General features: G+C 40.3%; 1 protein-coding gene across 3 annotated transcripts in view; it reads left to right on the forward strand.

Annotated features, from left to right (window-relative positions):
• Positions 1-17,610, forward strand: part of DHX57 (DExH-box helicase 57) — a 55,140-nt gene that overhangs the window by 29,739 nt on the left and 7,791 nt on the right. For all 3 annotated transcript variants that reach the window (XM_044261712.1, XM_044261709.1, XM_044261711.1), the window contains exons 12-20: positions 248-453; positions 4,328-4,444; positions 8,143-8,239; positions 9,107-9,280; positions 9,896-10,096; positions 11,304-11,580; positions 13,829-13,924; positions 14,569-14,652; positions 16,917-17,051. In XM_044261712.1, the coding sequence (XP_044117647.1) occupies positions 248-453; positions 4,328-4,444; positions 8,143-8,239; positions 9,107-9,280; positions 9,896-10,096; positions 11,304-11,580; positions 13,829-13,924; positions 14,569-14,652; positions 16,917-17,051 (1,387 nt within the window). The remainder of the gene's footprint in view (positions 1-247; positions 454-4,327; positions 4,445-8,142; positions 8,240-9,106; positions 9,281-9,895; positions 10,097-11,303; positions 11,581-13,828; positions 13,925-14,568; positions 14,653-16,916; positions 17,052-17,610) is intronic.

Raw genomic sequence — 17,610 nt, forward strand, 5'->3', positions numbered from 1 at the left:
ACTCACTGCCTCTATCGCATCTGCCTCTAGAATGATCTTGAGACAGAAGCAAAAGCATTCCAGGGTGTTCCCTCCCCAGAAACAGGGTCCAGCCAGCAGAACCCTGGACTGGTGGAATAGTAGCACACACATTGGGCAGGAACAGAGCAACATTCTGCCGAATGAGCACATAAATCGGTGAAAATTTTCATTTCTCACCAGCAGACCCACATCCACACAGACCCATTCCTTTGTCTTCTGTCCTCAGGTACGTGTTACAGGACGGGAGCCCGTATATGCGCTCCGCGAAGCAGATGACGAAGGAGAAGCTGAGAGCAAGGCGCAGCAGAACTGCATTTGAAGAAGTAGAGGAAGACCTGAGGCTCTCTCTCCACCTCCAGCCCCAGGATTCTGTCAAAGATGCAGTGCCAGACCAGCAGTTAGATTTCAAGCAGCTCCTGGCCCGCTATAAAGGTAACCCGTTTCCTGGGGGAATAGTACACTTATGCCAAAGGTAACCAGTGATCCAGAGGAAGAAGAACGTGGCTCTCATTTCATAGCTACATTGTCTTAATTCATCAGAACAACCTTAAACTTAGAAAAAGAGCAGTACCAGCACATATTAAGTAGAATTGTTACTGTATTTACCAGTAGGGGATTTTTTTTCTGATTATGAAAGATGTGTTTAATATAGAAAAATTGGGAAATAGTGAAATATAAATATATACTTGAGTATTTTATAACTTTTTATTTTGATATAATTACAAATTCAAAATTAAAGTTGGCAGAACTATACAGTGAACTCTCTGATACCCTTCACCCCAGTTCACCGATTTTTATTATTTTGCCTCATTTGCTTTATCATCTGCTCTGTGCACATGTATCTATTTCTTTCCTGAACCTTTTGAGTAAGTTGCAGATAGGGTGTCCCCTAATCCCTAACATTTTAATATGTATTTTTTTTTTTTAAGATTTTATTTATTCATTTGACAGAGGGACAGTGAGAGAGGGAACACAAGCAGGGGGAGTGGAAGAGGGAGAAACAGGCTTCCCATCGAGCAGGGAGCCTGATGTGGGGCTCGATCCCAGGACCCTGGGATCATGACCTGAGCCATAGGCAGACGCTTAACAACTGAGCCATCCAGATGCTCTTAATATGTATTTCTTCAAAGCGTAAGCACTGGACATGATCAAAATGAAGATATTTAACTGATATAATGCTATTATTTAATCCATAGTCAATATTCTAATTTTGCCAGTTATCGAAAAAATGTTCTTCATTGCTATTTTTTTTCCTGGTCCACAATCCAATCCACAATTACATATTAAATTCATTGTTGTGTATTTTTAGTTTCTTTTGATCTGGAAAAATTCCCCAGCCTGTATTTTTCTTTTAAAATCTTGACATTTTTTGGAGTTTGGGCCAGTTATTTTGTAGAATGTCCCTCCATTTGGTTTTGTCAAATGTTTTAGCATTACTTTTGGGCTTTTCAAATAACATCTTTTGTGGGGCACCCCGTGCTGAGCATCTGTGTGTATGTTGTTAGGTGTTCCTTCCTCCTCCTGTTAGGTGCCAGACCCCACCTAACTGTTCTTTGTTCCTGGATAGTCTTCTGTACATATAAGCTGGGCTGAGCACACAGAAACCCCAAGGTTGCTACTTCTGTTTTCTTCCCTAAAGCCTACACTAGAGACAGGTCTCAGCTTCCCTTCCCACTCTTTTCCCTGGACTGCCACCCCAATTCCTCTTGGCCTTTTTTTTTGGGGGGGGTTACCTTTCAAGGAGTAAGAGCCTCTAACCCCCTGTTACTGCTTCTATGGGAGAAGAGACAAGTGGGTGTTCTTTTTCTCCTTCCTCTGAAGACTGTATTCCCAGTCCTGCATAGGGAACAGCAGTCATCCAGGAATTAGGGAATTAGCTGTTATTCTGCTGTTTAGGAAGATATGAGTAGCTCCTAAACATGATTTCACTTAACCTTCCCAACATCCTGAGAAGTAAGGTTGAGAGCATGAACTTGCATCAGATAGAGCCGGGTTCAACTCACTCGCTCGCACGGAGTTCCTTGAGCGAGTTCTTTGCCCTCTCCATACCTGTTTCCGTAGCAATAAAATGGAGTTGTTTAGGGAATTAAATGAGATAATGCAAATCCACTGCACAGCACCCAGCTAGTGAGTGCACATTTGTGATTCTAATTAAAATATGTCTGAGTCAAAAGTTTGTGTTCTTTCTATACATCACACCAGCTGATAATTCCCATTTCCTATCCTATTAAATTATTTCAGAATTATTTCAGAAACTTCAGAATTTTCTTTAAAAATAGCTACTAGATGGGGCACCTGAGTAACTCAGTCTGTTAAGTATCCAACTCCAGATTTCAGCTCAGGTCATGATCTCAGGGTTGTAAGATTGAGTCTTATGTCGGGCTCTACGCTCAGCGTGGAGGCTGCTTGAGATTCTCTTTCCCTTTACCTCTGTCCCTCCCCCACGTTGTGCTGTCTATCTCTAAAATAAATAAATCTTTTTTTTTTAAAAATTTTATTTATTTATTTGACAGACAGAGATCACAAGTAGGCAGAGAGGCAGGCAGAGAGAGTAGAGGAAGCAGGCCCCATGCTGAGCAGAGAGCCCGATGCAGGGCTCGATCCCAGGACCCCAAGATCATGACCCGAGCTGAAGGCAGAGGCTCAACCCACTGAGCCACCCAGGCGCCCCTAAAATAAATAAATCTTTCAAAAATAAATAAAATAAATTATGCCTGGATCTAAGCCAGGCCTTTCTAATTTCAAGCACACAGGTTACCAGAGTTCAAAAAGTACTTCTGAGAACTTCTTTCTGAAGGAGGAGGATGGAATATTTGGGGTCAAGAAACCTGGCTCTACCACTAGCTTCTGTGTGGTGGTGGGCTTCTCCCTTTCCCTGTATCAAAAAGACAGATCTAGTTGATCTCAAGGCTCTCTCACTTTTCACAAAAGTAAATAATGTTTCTGAGCTTAATTTTTAAAACTTTTTCTAGTTAATAATAATCAGTCCTTTTAAGTATATAATTGATTAGCAAAAACCACCAAACTATTAAAAAGTTCTTTAAAAATTATTTTCACTTCTTTTTTCTCTGGTAGCTAATCCTTTCTCCTTTTTGAAAAGTCTGCTTTTGGAATCTTGACATATAAAAATGATTCCTTCTCTGTCCTCCACACCCAACCACATCCTTTCTTTTTTATTTTTTGGGTTGCTTTTTTTTGTTTGTTTGTTTCGGTTTTTGTTGTTATTGTTTTTAAGGTTTTATTTGTCAGAGAGAGAGAGAACACAAGCAGGGGGAGCGGCAGTCAGAACAGGCAGAGCAGGTAGAGGGAGAAGCAGGCTCCCGGCTGAGCAAGGATCCCAATGTGGGACTCGATCCCATTACGTCGGGATCATGACATGAGCAGAAGGCAGCCCCTTAACCAACCAAACCACCCAGGTCTCCCACCTCTTTTCATGTTTGACCAATGTAGGGTTCATACTGCCAGAACAACATTATTTAAAACTGCTTTTGCCACTCTTCAAACTTTTCAGCCTAGTATAGGAAGCTTCCTTTCCTTCATATCACCTGAATATTTAGACTAGATTCAGGGCGATGGGCTATTAATAGGCCCCGAGAAGAAAGGCCAGCAGTCTTTGAGGAGTTAGTCTTCCCAAGACTATGCTATTTGTTTTCAAGAGAGCTTGGGCGCACAGTACAGCCCAAAGAACTGCATCTTTCACTGGGGCCTCAGATACATTAGGAGGAGACTGGAGACCCTAACCTGAAAGTCTATAACTAGACTTCAGGGATTGTTGGTGAAGCCATTAAAATCACATGTATTTTTCAGGAAGATCCAGCACTTCTGTTTTTTTTTTTCAAAGGAACCTAAAGGTTAAGAGTCACCGTGGTGAGGGTGTTTGTGAAAGCTGCGGTCTTTGTCCGTCGATTTCCCCGAATCACTGTTACCTGGACTTCCGTCTGATCTGACTCATGACTTGGTTGAACCTGGAAGGGCTTTCCAAAGTGTACTTGACTTTGAATTTTGTTTCTGGGATTTAAATTGTCAATAAATGTGTGACAGATTAAAGAGGGGAAGGAAGAAAGGAAAACGTGACTGATCTGGGTTTTTCCGGCAGGGTCAGGTGCGTGTTCTTTGAGTCACTGTTCAACCAAAAAGTGCTCCTAGCCAGCATGTATTTCTTTGAGAGACTGGAAGAAAGCAATTCATTTCTGTGCATAAATGTGAACAATATCTGTGTCATTAAATCAAGAGACTCACCGAGTTCACAGGGAACATTATCCTTAATAAGGTATAATTATCCTGCTGATTTTTACCTTTCTTTCAGGGGTTAGCAAATCAGTCATCAAAACAATGTCCATCATGGATTTCGAAAAGGTTAATCTTGAATTAATAGAGGCCTTGTTAGAGTGGATTGTAGATGGAAAGCACTCCTACCCTCCAGGTAAACTCATTTTGTCTTCCTTTGTGTGTTGATGGCCAAAAGGGAAAGTAGCCCTCTCACTGATATATAGTGTGTGCTGTGGGGCAGCCTCCCTGCCTGGAGCCCTCCCCCAACCCCCACCCTCACTTTTCCACCCCCAATTGCACATAATTTTTTTTTAAAGAGTTTTATTTATTTGTCAGAGAGAGAGAGAGAGCACAAGCAGGCAGAGTGGCAGGAAGAGGCAGGGAGAGAAGCAGGCTCCCCACTGAGCAAGGAGCCTGATGTGGGACTCGATCCTAGCACCCTGGGATCATGACCTGAGCTGAAGGCAGTGGTTTAACTGACTGAGCCACCCAGGTGTCTCCACCCACTCCTTTTTGTTCAGCACTCTTTTGGTTCCTGCTGAACAAAAAGATGTTAATAATACAAAGTCCAAAAGGAAGAAAGCTGAAAAGAAGGCCTGGGTAATCTATATGGTAAACCCTGCGCCCCAGGCTAAATGGGAGTCTGGTGATGAGTGTTTGAAGTCCATGAAGACTCTGTACATGGAGGTCACAGGGCCGGGGGTGGGGGGAGGTGGGGGGGTAGTAGAACTGGGTTTGGAGTCTGATAAACTTCCAGCTCTGCTACTCAGAAATGTTTATTCTCAGATAAAGTCCTTATCCTTGCTCTGCCTCAGTTTTCTGGCCTGTGAAATGAAGAGAATCATAATTCCTCTGATATATAGCTGTTTTTAGGATTAAAAGAAACCATATATAGAGGGCACCTGGCTGTCTCAGTCGATGGAGCTTGTGACTCTTGATCTCAGGACTGTGAGTTTGAGCCACATGTTGGGTGTAGAGATTACTTAAAAATAAAATCTTTTTTTAAAAAGTAAGACAGAAACCATATGCAAAGCACTTAGTATGGTGCCTGGCATATAGTTAATGCCCAGTAGATTCTACCCCTAATAATAGTAACATTATAATTATAACGTGCATCGCCATTATTGCTAGGCTTACTGTTACCGCTGCTGCTGCGTGACCCAGAGCAATCACTACTTTCCCCTTACTCACTGTCTTCCCATCCCAGTGGCCTTCTTAACCTCACTTGTAGCACTTTATCCCCCAAATCTTCTCGTAACTGAATCCTTCCCATCACTCAGGTTCTGTCAAATATCTTCTCTTTAGGGAAGTCTTCTCTGACCACCCTATCTGTTAGCTCACCCCTACCCCTTATACCGTCATGATACCCAGAAGTGATTTTCATTTTCATTATAGCACTTCACAATACCCAGAATTTTAGTTCTGCTTACTGACAGTTTCCTTAAGTAGAATGCAGACTCCTTAAGAATAAGGATTTATCGTGCACCACTGTGTTCCTCAGAGCCCAGGACGGCACCTGGAATATTTAGGTACAGAGTAAATTATTCATTGTGTGAATAGATGCAGCCATTGTTGGGGGATCGTAAGTTGATCAAACAGTTCCGTCATGCACTCACTACGCAGTGCTTTGAGGAAGTGGGAATGGCAGCCCTCCTCTGCTTAGACAGTAGTCATTACATGATATTTTCTGTAGACACGTAGGAGCCACATGAAGGGATTGAAGTGCCCTGTTTGCTACTTCTTGGCAAGTAGTCAAGTGTTGGCTAATGCACTGTCACTGGGCTGGATGTCTTGTTTCATCCCAAAGGTAAAGGTGATTGTTGAGAAACATCAGGCATAGCAGACAAAAAGAACTGTTAGAAATTTACACGAGTTCATTGGGCGACCACCCTGGCCTAGGCATACAGGGTGGGTTGTGTGGGTGGGTGTCTTTATGATAATTATCTGTGACCAACAAAAGAATAACCGGGCCCTAAAAAGGAAGTAAGCCATCGAAGGTGTGATCAATAGAGATGTTAAAACGATTTAAGTTCCCTGGTTAGCTTTCTGTAAGAGACCAGCCCTAAAGGTCCTCATTGGCAACCCTGTAGTAACCCTGTGAGGACCTCTCTCACTCTTGAGAACTTTTTCTGTATCTTCACTTAATAAACTTCTATCACTTTACTAATAAAAAAGAAAGAAAGAAAGATAGATAGATAGACAGATTACCTGAATTCAAAGCAGAGTAAATGTAGTGAGTAGGGACTCTGATAGATTTGTGAATATTAAAGATATCCCTGATATAGGGGCCCCTGGCTGGCTCAATCAGTAGAGCATGTGACTCTTGATCTTAGGGTTGTGAGTTCAAGCCCCAGGTTGGGTGTAGAGCTTACTTTATTTAAAAAAAAAAAAGGTTTCCCCAAGACAGGTGGCCAAGCTGTAAGGGCAGAGCAGATCAGGAGGCGCATAAAAACATGACAAAAAGATTTTTCCCATCTGTATAGATTATTTTACCACCCTTTTCTCTTTTTTTAATGTTTAATTTATTTATGGCTTGCCTGGGTGGCACCGTCAGTTAAGTGACTGACTCTTAGTTTTGGCTCAGATCATGATGTCGGGGTTGTGACATGGAGCATCTCAAATAAATAAATAAAATCTAAAAAAAAAATTTTATTTATTTTAAAGAGAGAGCATGGGGAGGGTGGGGGTTGGACAGAGGGAGAGGGAGAGAAAAACTTAAGCAGACTCCTGCTGAGCACTGAGCCTATCGCGGGGCTGGTGACCTGAGCCAGTTTTACCACTCTTAAATGTTGTGGTATTTTAATAGAGAGGAACATGGAATGTGTAATGGAAAGAACATGGTCTGTTGCCCGAAACCTTAGGTTTGTGTCCAAGCCCCGCTCTTAACTTTGTCGCCTGGCTAAGGTCCTGAGTCACTTTGAAGAAGGTACTAATAATCTTAATGGGTAGTTGTGAGAATCAAATGAGAAAGTGTATGTAAACATGCTTTATATACTAGGAAGTGTTGAAACTAACCCTCATACGTATCTTTTGCCTCCTTCAGGGTTCCATTTTTTAAATAATTTAGTTTCCTTATTTACTTAGTGAGGAAAATAACTATGATAAATAATAGGTCTTTGTTCCTTGTGGGCTGATCTTTGGTTTATATTTCATTGAACCTAGCACAGAGCTGACACAGGCACCCAATAAATATTTATGGGATTAAGGGAGGGGCTAGTGAAGGTCTCCTCTCGGGATAAAGCACAAAAGAAGGTGGCTTGTTGAGTGTCCACTCTTGGCACAGAAATATCCTATAATTAGTTATCACTGCTTATTTTCTTTAATGTAAAATTTAAAAGCCCGTAAATATTAACATGGCATGGTTAGTTACTGTGCTGCCTCTCCAACATATATCTGAATTTAGGTTTTCAGGGTGGCCAGCCAATTATATTTTCTTTTTCTCATTTCCAGTAAAATGCTTATGGATTATATTTACTAATAGAAGAGTCTTCCTGTCTTACAAGATTAGAAGGATAACTCTTCCTATAGAAACAATGTCAGTAGCCAGTGCACTGAAGAAGTATGTTTAAAGAGCTTTGCTCGTGATTCTTGTATAACTTAAGGTATTACATTTTTCCGCACTTCAGTTTTTCCTCTTGTAGAAATATAATAATACCCCATTCATTTTGGAATTAAGTCAAAAAATATATGAGAAACACTGCTATCCATTTAAATCCCTGGGGACTTTACAAAGAAAACTGACAGTGGAAAAATCTCAGAATTTTTTTTTTTTTTTAATTTAAAATAGCTCTATAGTCCATACTTATTTTCCCTTTTCTGCATCTATCACATTGATTGTTTTTATGTACCCAGGTGCTATACTTGTATTTTTACCGGGACTAGCAGAAATCAAAATGCTGTATGAACAGCTACAGTCTAATTCTCTCTTCAACAACAGACGCAGTCATCGGTAAGTTCATTGCTTTCCAGATCCTTTAGCATATGTTGCAGTTACATGCGAAGACAAATAACCAGAACCATCTCTGATAGCCATCATGCGAAGACAAATAACCAGAACCATCTCTGATAACCATCACGCTCTTTAGACCCTGGTATCACTCTTCAAGCATATGTTTGTGTATGTCAGCTGGAAGGAGGCAAACCGATTTGTTCCAGGGAATCAATCATTCCATTAAATAAAAATATTTCTCTTAAAAAAAAAAAAAAAAAAAATATTTCTCTTCACTTAGCGTAGTGACTCAGCAAAATTGCATGTAATTTCAGTTGCCACATACAGGGGATGGGAGAAGCCAGTGTAAGTAACAACAAAGAAATGCTGCCATTTGAGAAAAAAGTAATTTGTAACAGTTTCTTTTCCAGTAGCCAGATGTGCATTTTCCTATCTAAGGGGACAAGTACTGAAGAGATGATCGCTCCCTAGAAGCATAAGGAGGAAGTCTCTTAGCATAAGTCACTGTCTCTGCCTCTCATTCTCTGCATTTCAAGACAGGAAAAATAATTCTCTACTGTTAGTGTGCTCTAGGCTTGTTACTCGTGCAATATCAACTATATATATAGTCCTCTTGACTATACTACTGAGTTATACTCCAGTTCTTCCCAAGATGGTGTAGGGTTTCTAGTTCATAGTCCTGTGTACACGTTTTGTAAGGCTCATAAGGAACCTTCCCATTTAGAGGAGCTAGGCCCTGAGTGCAGGTTGTAGAGAAGCTGCTGACACTTGGAGGCCAATTGTTAATTTTAATAGAAATTCACCCACCATTAATCCAGTTTCAGCCTTGTATGCTAGAACACTGAATGTGCTTCTGTCTTCTTTCAGATGTGTGGTGCACCCACTTCATTCATCTTTATCCAGTGAAGAGCAGCAGGCAGTGTTCGTAAAACCCCCTGCGGGTGTAACCAAGATCATCATTTCCACCAACATTGCAGAGACATCCATAACCATCGACGATGTTGTCTATGTCATCGATTCCGGGAAAATGAAAGAGAAGAGGTATTTTCCTTTGGCAGTGTAAGAGGAGGGATAAAGATGTCTTGGTGAGGCTGATGTGGCAATGACTGATGCTCTTGAGCTACACGGATTGCCATTTGAAAAAATGTTTTATGAAAACTGTGGGTATATCTGAGTGATCTGTACCAGGACCGTAGTCTCAGAGTCACACATGGTGGAAATTTTCAGGTTTTACCTTGGAAGTAGCTCTTTTTCCTCTCACTTTTTTTCATATGCTTTCCATATGCTTGAATGAAAAAGAGGTGATCTAGGTGGTGATGGCTGTGTTCATTAGTTTGATTGTCGTAACCATTTCACAGTATACCCGTATGTGTCCAAACATCATATTGTGCACCGTAAGTATATAGTTTCTATTTGCCAAATAAATATAAAAAGAAAAAGAAAAAAAGAAAAGATTGTGGAAAGGAACTGTATGTAATTCATCAACATCTAATGCCACTGAAATCCATGCTGTATGCTCCCGCCCGGACTGAAACATCCAAGAACACACAGGACCTGTGTCTTTCGGTGGAAGTAAGGTGGTGCATCTGTTCTGTCCATGCTCAGTAGTATGTTTTTATAAAATAGTTCCTTTTTCCATTTTCTTTTCCTCTGTAGATATGATGCCAGCAAAGGGATGGAGAGCCTAGAAGATACTTTCGTCTCTCAAGCCAATGCTCTGCAGAGGAAAGGTCGAGCAGGCCGTGTTGCCTCTGGGGTCTGCTTCCACTTATTCACCAGCCATCACTTCAATCACCAGCTATTAAAGCAGCAGCTTCCAGAGATTCAAAGAGTGCCGTTGGAGCAGCTGTGTCTGAGGTACACCTTGATCTTTATGTTCTGGCTTCCGGAAGGTCCACATGTTTCTCACCCTAAGTCCCGTGTGTTCTTCTTAGAGCATTTTGCTGAGAGTGGACATGGATGAACTCACTCATTTGCAAAGGAAGAGCTCTTCAGTGTTATCTGTACCATTCACTGTAAATTTCTGCACATGAAGATCTCTTACTTTACAAAGAATGGCCCTAAAGTAGAGCTTAGGAATACATTTGTAACTCAGGAAAGTAATCTAATTGATCAAGAAATTTCTGCTAGGGGCAACACCAATATTAAATCATCAAAGGTAAAAAAAAAAAATCTACAGCCTCTTATCAGGGCAAAGTGGGCAAAAACAACTTGAAAAACACCCTCATTTACCCGATGAACAAAGAAGAACAAATACCATAAAATGGGATTTAATAAATGAATGATCGAACTCAGTGTTACTGAAGCTGGGCAACATTTGGTGGTTGAAATGTGGTTGGCATTATGTAAGAACTCACACTATCCCTGTCCTCTGACCCAGGCACTGCTTTGAGGGAGTATGCCCATAAATAATAACCCAAAGCAAAAAGAGTTACTTATACAAAGATGTTATAGCTCTCCTTTTATCCAGCAGGTATATTTTGAAAGCCTTCCATTTGCCAGGGGTTGAGCTAAGCACTAGAGATAGGATACAAGACCCAGGCCCCGCTTTGAAGTGTCCACAGTCAGGTCTTAAGAAGTTGGGCAAGCAGTTGTCTTGAACTAAGGTAGTAATGGTGCAAATGAAGAGGAGCGAAGGGATTTGAGAAATCTTTGAAAATTGAATGACCCATGAGGGAGGATGAAAAAGGGGAAAATATAATCACAAAGTATATATGATTTAAAAACAGCTCAGGGGCACCTGGGTGGCTCAGTCGGTTGGGTGTCCCAACTCTTTATTTTGCTTAAGTCATGATCTCAGGTTGGGAAGATCGAGCCCCACTTTGGGCTCTATGCTCAGCTCGGAGTCTGCTTAAGATTCTCTCTCTCCCTCCCCCTAGGCCCTTCCCCTCCACACACAGAAAAAAAAAGACAAAAAAAATGTATTTAAACTAGCAGTGTCAGCTTATGAAAGCATATGTCTGGGAAATTATCAACTATTTTTGTTCAAGAAAGAAGCTTACTCCTCTGTGTCATCTCTCCAGAAATAAAATGGACAAATTACTATTTTGTTTTCTTTTTGTAGAATTAAAATTTTAGAGATGTTTAGCACTCACAATCTCCAGTCTGTGTTCTCTCGGCTCATTGAGCCGCCGCACACTGACTCTCTCCGCGCCTCAAAAATACGATTACGAGACTTAGGAGCATTAACTCCAGATGAAAAGCTGACCCCCCTAGGGTATCACTTGGCCTCTCTGCCCGTGGATGTGAGAATCGGCAAACTGATGCTGTTTGGGTCTATCTTCCGCTGTCTGGATCCTGCCCTCACCATTGCTGCCAGTTTGGCTTTTAAGTCTCCTTTTGTAAGTAAACACCATTCATCTAAACTGGAGTCCACGGGTCTCTAAGGGGACCATGGGGGCTTCAGGGTTATGTGAGCCTCCCCACATGTTTTCTTGTGAGGACGATAGATGGAAAGTCTTAGGTCACAATGTCTATAACTTTTGTCTGATCCTTAAAGAAATCCATGCCTCAAATAAAGATTAAGAACTGAAGATCCAATTTACCGAAAGATTCTAAATGGGCATTTTATTGTATCTGCTCCAACCTTGCGCATTAAAGAAAAATCAGAAAATGCAAGCAAGCAAAAGTGCCCCAGCATGACTTTAAAAGGCAGTAAATACATTGGACTGCTTTTTTTTTAACAGCTTTATTAAAATACAATTTGCCCATTTAAGTTATACCTCCAGTAGTTTTTAGTTTATGTGGTCCTCATCATGGTCAGTTTTAGAACATTTTTATTACTTCATAAAGAAACCCGTTAGCAGTCATTCCCCTTCCCCCCTCTAATCCCTCATTCTCTGTAGCCCTGGGTGACCACCCGTTGGCTTTCTGTCTTTGTAGATTTACCTCTTCCAGATGTTTCATATTAACAAAATAATACATGGTCTTTTGTGACTGGATTCTTCACTTAGAATAATGCTTCTAAGGTGCATCTGTGTTGTAGCATAACCAGTACTTCATTCTTTGCCAAATAATATTCCTACGTATGTACGTGCCCCATATTGTTTATCTATCCGCACTGGATGGACATCTGCTGGTAAACGCTCGTGTACAAGTTTTAATGTAGACATATGTTTTTGTTGGTCTTGGATACATACCTAGGAGTAAAATTACTAGGTCAAATGGTAACTCTATATTGAACTTTCTGAAGAACTTCCAGTTCTTTTCCCAGAGTAGCTGCACATTACATTCCACCAGCCAGGGTTGCAGTTTCTCCCCATCTTCACCAACACTTGTTATTATCTGGCTTTTTTAACTATAATCATCCTAGGGGGTGTGAATTTGTAGTTTCAACTTGTGTTTCTCTAATGGCTAATGATAGTAAACATCTTTTCATTTGCCTGTTTGCCATTTGTATATCTTCTTACAAGGAATGTCTAGTCAGAGTCTTTGCCCATTTTTTAAATTGGGTTATTCATGTTTTTATTTTATTATTTATTATTATTATTATTATTCATGTTTTTATTTGTAAGGGTTGTTTATATATTCCAGAAACAGGTTAGAGAGAAATATGGTTTGCATGTATTTTCTCCCATTCTGTGGGTTACCTTTTTCACTTTCTTAATATGTCCTTTGAAAACAAAAGTTTTTAATTTTGATGAAGTCCAGTTTATCCCGTTTTTTGTTCCTTGAGCTCCCATTGTCATAGTTAAGAATCAAAAAAAAAAAATACAAAATACCAAAAAAAGACTCCATTGCCAAAATAGCTGAAGGGAAGTGGAAGATATAGGCTTCCAATTACAGAATAAGTCATGGGAATAAAAGGCACAGCACAAAGACTATAGTCAATAATATTGTAACAGTGTTGTATGATGATAGGCGGTAGCTACATTTGCTGTGAGCCTAGCATAAGGTATCAATGATTGACTTGTCAAATCGCTATGTTGTATACCTGAAACTAATATAACACTGTGGGTCAACTACACTAAAAAAAAATCCATTGCCAGATCCAAAGTTATGAAGATTTATCCCATTTATCCCTGTGTTTTTTTTTTTTCTAAGACTTATAGTTTCATTTTTGCTTATTTTTTAGCAGTGGGTAGCAGCAGAGGGAGAGGGAGAATCTTAAGCAGACTCCACGCTCAGCACGGAGCCTGACGTGGGGCTCGATCTCACAACCCTGAGATTGTGACCTGAGCTGAAATCAAGAATAGGATGCTTAACCAACTGAGCCACCCGGGTGCTCCATAGGAGTCTTATAGTTTTTGCTCTTACATTATGGTCTTTGGTCTATTTTGAGTTAATTTTTGTAAATGGCATGAGATAAGAATCCAACTTCATTCTTTTGCTTATGACTATTCAAGCATCCCAGTACCATTTGTTGAAAAGACTATTCTTTCTCCATTGAATGGTCTTGGCATTCTTGTCAAAATTCATGAGGCGCCTGGCTGGCTCAGTCCGTATAGCATGTAACTCTTGATCTTGGAGTTGTAAGTTCTTTGAACCCCACATTGGGTGTAGAGATTATTTAAAAATAAAATCTTCAAGAAAAAAAGAAAGAAAGTCCTCAGTAAAATATGCTCTTCAAACCTGGTTTTCGTCATTTAGGTGTCTCCCTGGGATAAAAAGGAGGAAGCTAACCAGAAAAAGCTAGAATTTGCATATGCAAACAGTGACTATCTGGCTCTTCTACGAGCATATAAGGTAAGTATATATATATATATCTCATATATATACATGAGATATATATATATATATATATATTCTGGTCATATACCTCAACTATTATATATTTAAAATTATATTGCATATTATAAAACATATAACATTTTGTTATGTAAAGAAATTATATATAGGGTGCCTGGGTGGCTCAGTGGTTAAAGCCTCTGCCTTTGGCTCGGGTCATGATCCCAGGGTCCTGGGATCGAGCCTCACATCGGGCTCTCTGCTCAGCAAGGAGCCTGCCTCCTCCTCTCTCTCTCTCTCTCTCTCTCTCTCTGCCTGCCTCTCTGCCTACTTGTGATCTGTCTGTCAAATAAATTAAAAAAAATCTTTAAAAAAATAAAAAATAATAAAATATAAAAAAAAGAAATTATATATAATATATAAATAAAATATATAATATAATTATATATTATATATTCTGGTCATACATCTCAGCTATTAAGTTATATATAGATATATATACATATAACTGTATATTTATGTATACATATAACTATGTATATGTATACATATACATATATATGTGTGTGTGTGTACACACATACACACAACTTAATAGCTGAGGTGTATGACCAGAATTGGCACTAAAGGGTCAGTTCACTTTTATTTTCTTCCAAATTTAGGGATGGCAGCTAAGTACAAAAGAAGGAATGCGTGCAAGTTACAATTACTGCAGACAGAACTTCTTGTCTGGAAGAGTTCTTCAGGTGAGTTGTTTCTGTGCGGGTTTGTTTTTGTTCATTTTCTGTTAGAGACACACACCAGAGGGTGTTGCAACTTTGTCTCCCTTGTCCTGCTTCAACATTAAAAGTGTCATTCCTGGAATATGCTTGGCTTTATCAGCTGTTGTATAAAACACACTCCTGTTTTACATCCTCTAACATGAGGCCTTCTGCACTGAACCTTTCAATTGACCCACTTTTCCTCTTTTCAGTGAATTGGTGTTTACTTATGTGGAGGATAGAAGAATACAGACACGGTGACGATTGCTGCTCACCAGAAGTCAGTTTTTTTAGGAATTCTACCAAGCATTTTTTTTTTTAAGATTTTTATTTATTTATTTGAGAGACAGAGATCACAACTAGGCAGAGAGGCAGGCAGAGAGAGGGAGAAGCAGGCCCCCTGCTGAGCAGAGAGCCCGATGCAGGGCTCGATCCCAGAACCCTGGGATCATGACCTGAACCAAAGGCAGAGGCTTTAACCCACTGAACCACCCAGGCACCCCTCTACCAAGCATTCTTAACCTGGATCTATAAACCCCTGAAATTATATGCAAAATCATATGCTTATACATATGTGCTTTACTCTGGAAAGAGGGACCATCATATTCTCAGAGCAGTCTGTGACCATCACCAAACTCCTTACTTTCTCCACAAAACCAGAGAATGAGTACTGAACCAGGTTTTATTCATTTTCCTTATGTCCGTTAGAGGCTGAGATGTCAATAATGAGTGCAAAGAAAAAGCAGGTTTCTTATCTTCTGGGCCATAGTGGAGAGGGCTCTGTCCTCTGTTGTGACAGTGTTGTAGGTGCCTTCCAAAGTGGTAAAGAAGCCAGAATACTGGCGGTACCCATCTTTACAAAGCATCTGTTTTCCTCAGAGACTTTCAGCCTGGGTAAGGGGAAGGAAGGACTTTGATTTCGTATTAAAAGATGTCCTGGAGTAGAACTCAAAATTAATGTCCTTAGTGCTTACCACTACCTGACACTTATTTATTTATCTATCTATCTAATCTATCTATCCCAGAAGCTCCCTCAGAGCAGAGATCTTGCCATTTTCTTTGACACTGTAGCCCGAGTGCCTGGAACAGTATTTAGCACACAGTTGTTGCTCAGTCAAGATTGATAGAAGGAAGAAGTGCAGAAGTGAATGAATGTGGTTATTAAAATGAAGTAAGAGTACAGATCCTGCTCTTCACCTTCATTCTCGTCTGCCTTGAGGTGTTCTACCCTGAGGCATCGCGAGAGGACACAGGCTTTAGCTTTGTCCTAAGGACACCACAAGGAATAACTTTCAGTCCTGGCTGCACATTAGATTTACCTGAGGCGGCTTAACAAAATAAATGAATAAAAATGCCCAGTTCCCCTCCAGGCATTACATCTGGATCTCTGTGAATGGGGCCTGAACATCTGTGTATTTCCGTCGTCGGGTGCACCAAGGGATTCTAGTCTACAGCCAGGGTTGAGAACCCCTGGTCTGGAGGGTGTGTTATGTGGAAGGTGCAGTCACAGATCTGTCCTCAAGTTATTAATATTTAAGTGTAAAATGATATTTCCTTCAAATTACATTTCCTGTGAAATGGATTCATTTTCTTCAGATGTATGTACATTTTGCTGTGATCTGGAAGGTCCATCAGAGTTCCCTCTTCTCACTAAAGAGAGTAAGATTTATCAATGAAAACCTTGTCATAATAGAGAAGTCCTAGCTATATTTTGCCATGTTATCCATGTGTACGTGAGGCATTTCAAGAAAATACTTAAGCTGTCATCAAGAGACAGGAGAGTATTGCATGGCTCACAGTTCCTTTGACTGTCCTTACCTCCTTCCCTATCTTCTGATACTCTATTTGAAGTGTGGCCAGAAGAGAAAGAGTTCTGTTCTTTTCTTTTTCACACTTGTGCTCAGCTACACAAAGTGATATTATGTGATCCAAATCCAAACCACATAATAATGTCCTTATTCCTAGGAAAAGATGTGAGCCAGAGAGATCACAAGGTAATAGAAAGTAAGTTCTGAACTGGGTGTTCTGCATCCATTGAGAAAGAACACTAACCACTCTAGGCTCCAGGGAGAAGCTAAGGGGACCAGAGCAGAAATGTAAGTAGGAAAAACTAGACAATGTCACAGCACCTTTAGTTGGGGGTCCAAAGTAAACTGTATTTTTTTGGTGTCCTAAGAATTGCCGGAAAAGTCAGACCTACCCCAAATCCAATGAATGAGTTTTTAAAAAGATACACCCATTTCTTTCAGGAAATGGCCAGCCTCAAACGACAATTCACTGAACTGTTATCAGATATAGGCTTTGTAAAGGAGGGACTCAGAGCAAGGGAAATTGAGAAAAGAGCCCAAGGAGGAGATGGTATCTTGGACGCCACAGGAGAAGAGGTAACGAATGTGTAGTTAGTTATTTTATTTATCTTTAATTAGTACACGGATAGTATATTAACTCACTTAATTTTTCATTTAAGCACTCTGAGCAGTGGGCTTGATGCCATTCTTGATTTTCTTTCCACAAATAAGTCTCAGATAACACTTCTAAAAACAGGAGGCTTTTTCTGTTAATTTTTTTTTTAAAGATTTTATTTATTTATTTGACAGAGAGAGATCACAAGCAGGCAGAGAGACAGGCAGAGAGAGAGAGGAGGAAGCAGGCTCCCTGCTGAGCAGAGAGCCCGATGCGGGACTCGATCCCAGGACCCTGAGACCATGACCTGAGCCAAAGGCAGCAGCTTAACCCACTGAGCCACCCAGGCGCCCTTTTTCTGTTAATTTTTGCTACTTTTTTTTTTTTTTAATTCCACTCCTGTTTTTTGTTTGTTTGTTTGTTTGTTTTTAAGGTTTATTTATTTATTTGATAGAAAGAAAGAGCGGGAGCATGGAAGCGGGAGGGGTAGAGGGAGAGGGTTAGAGAAACTCAAGAAGACTTCAGGCTGAGCACGGAGCC

The sequence above is a fragment of the Neovison vison genome, chromosome 8 (genome assembly GCF_020171115.1).
Source record: "Neovison vison isolate M4711 chromosome 8, ASM_NN_V1, whole genome shotgun sequence".
Taxonomy (NCBI): Eukaryota; Metazoa; Chordata; class Mammalia; order Carnivora; family Mustelidae; genus Neogale; species Neogale vison.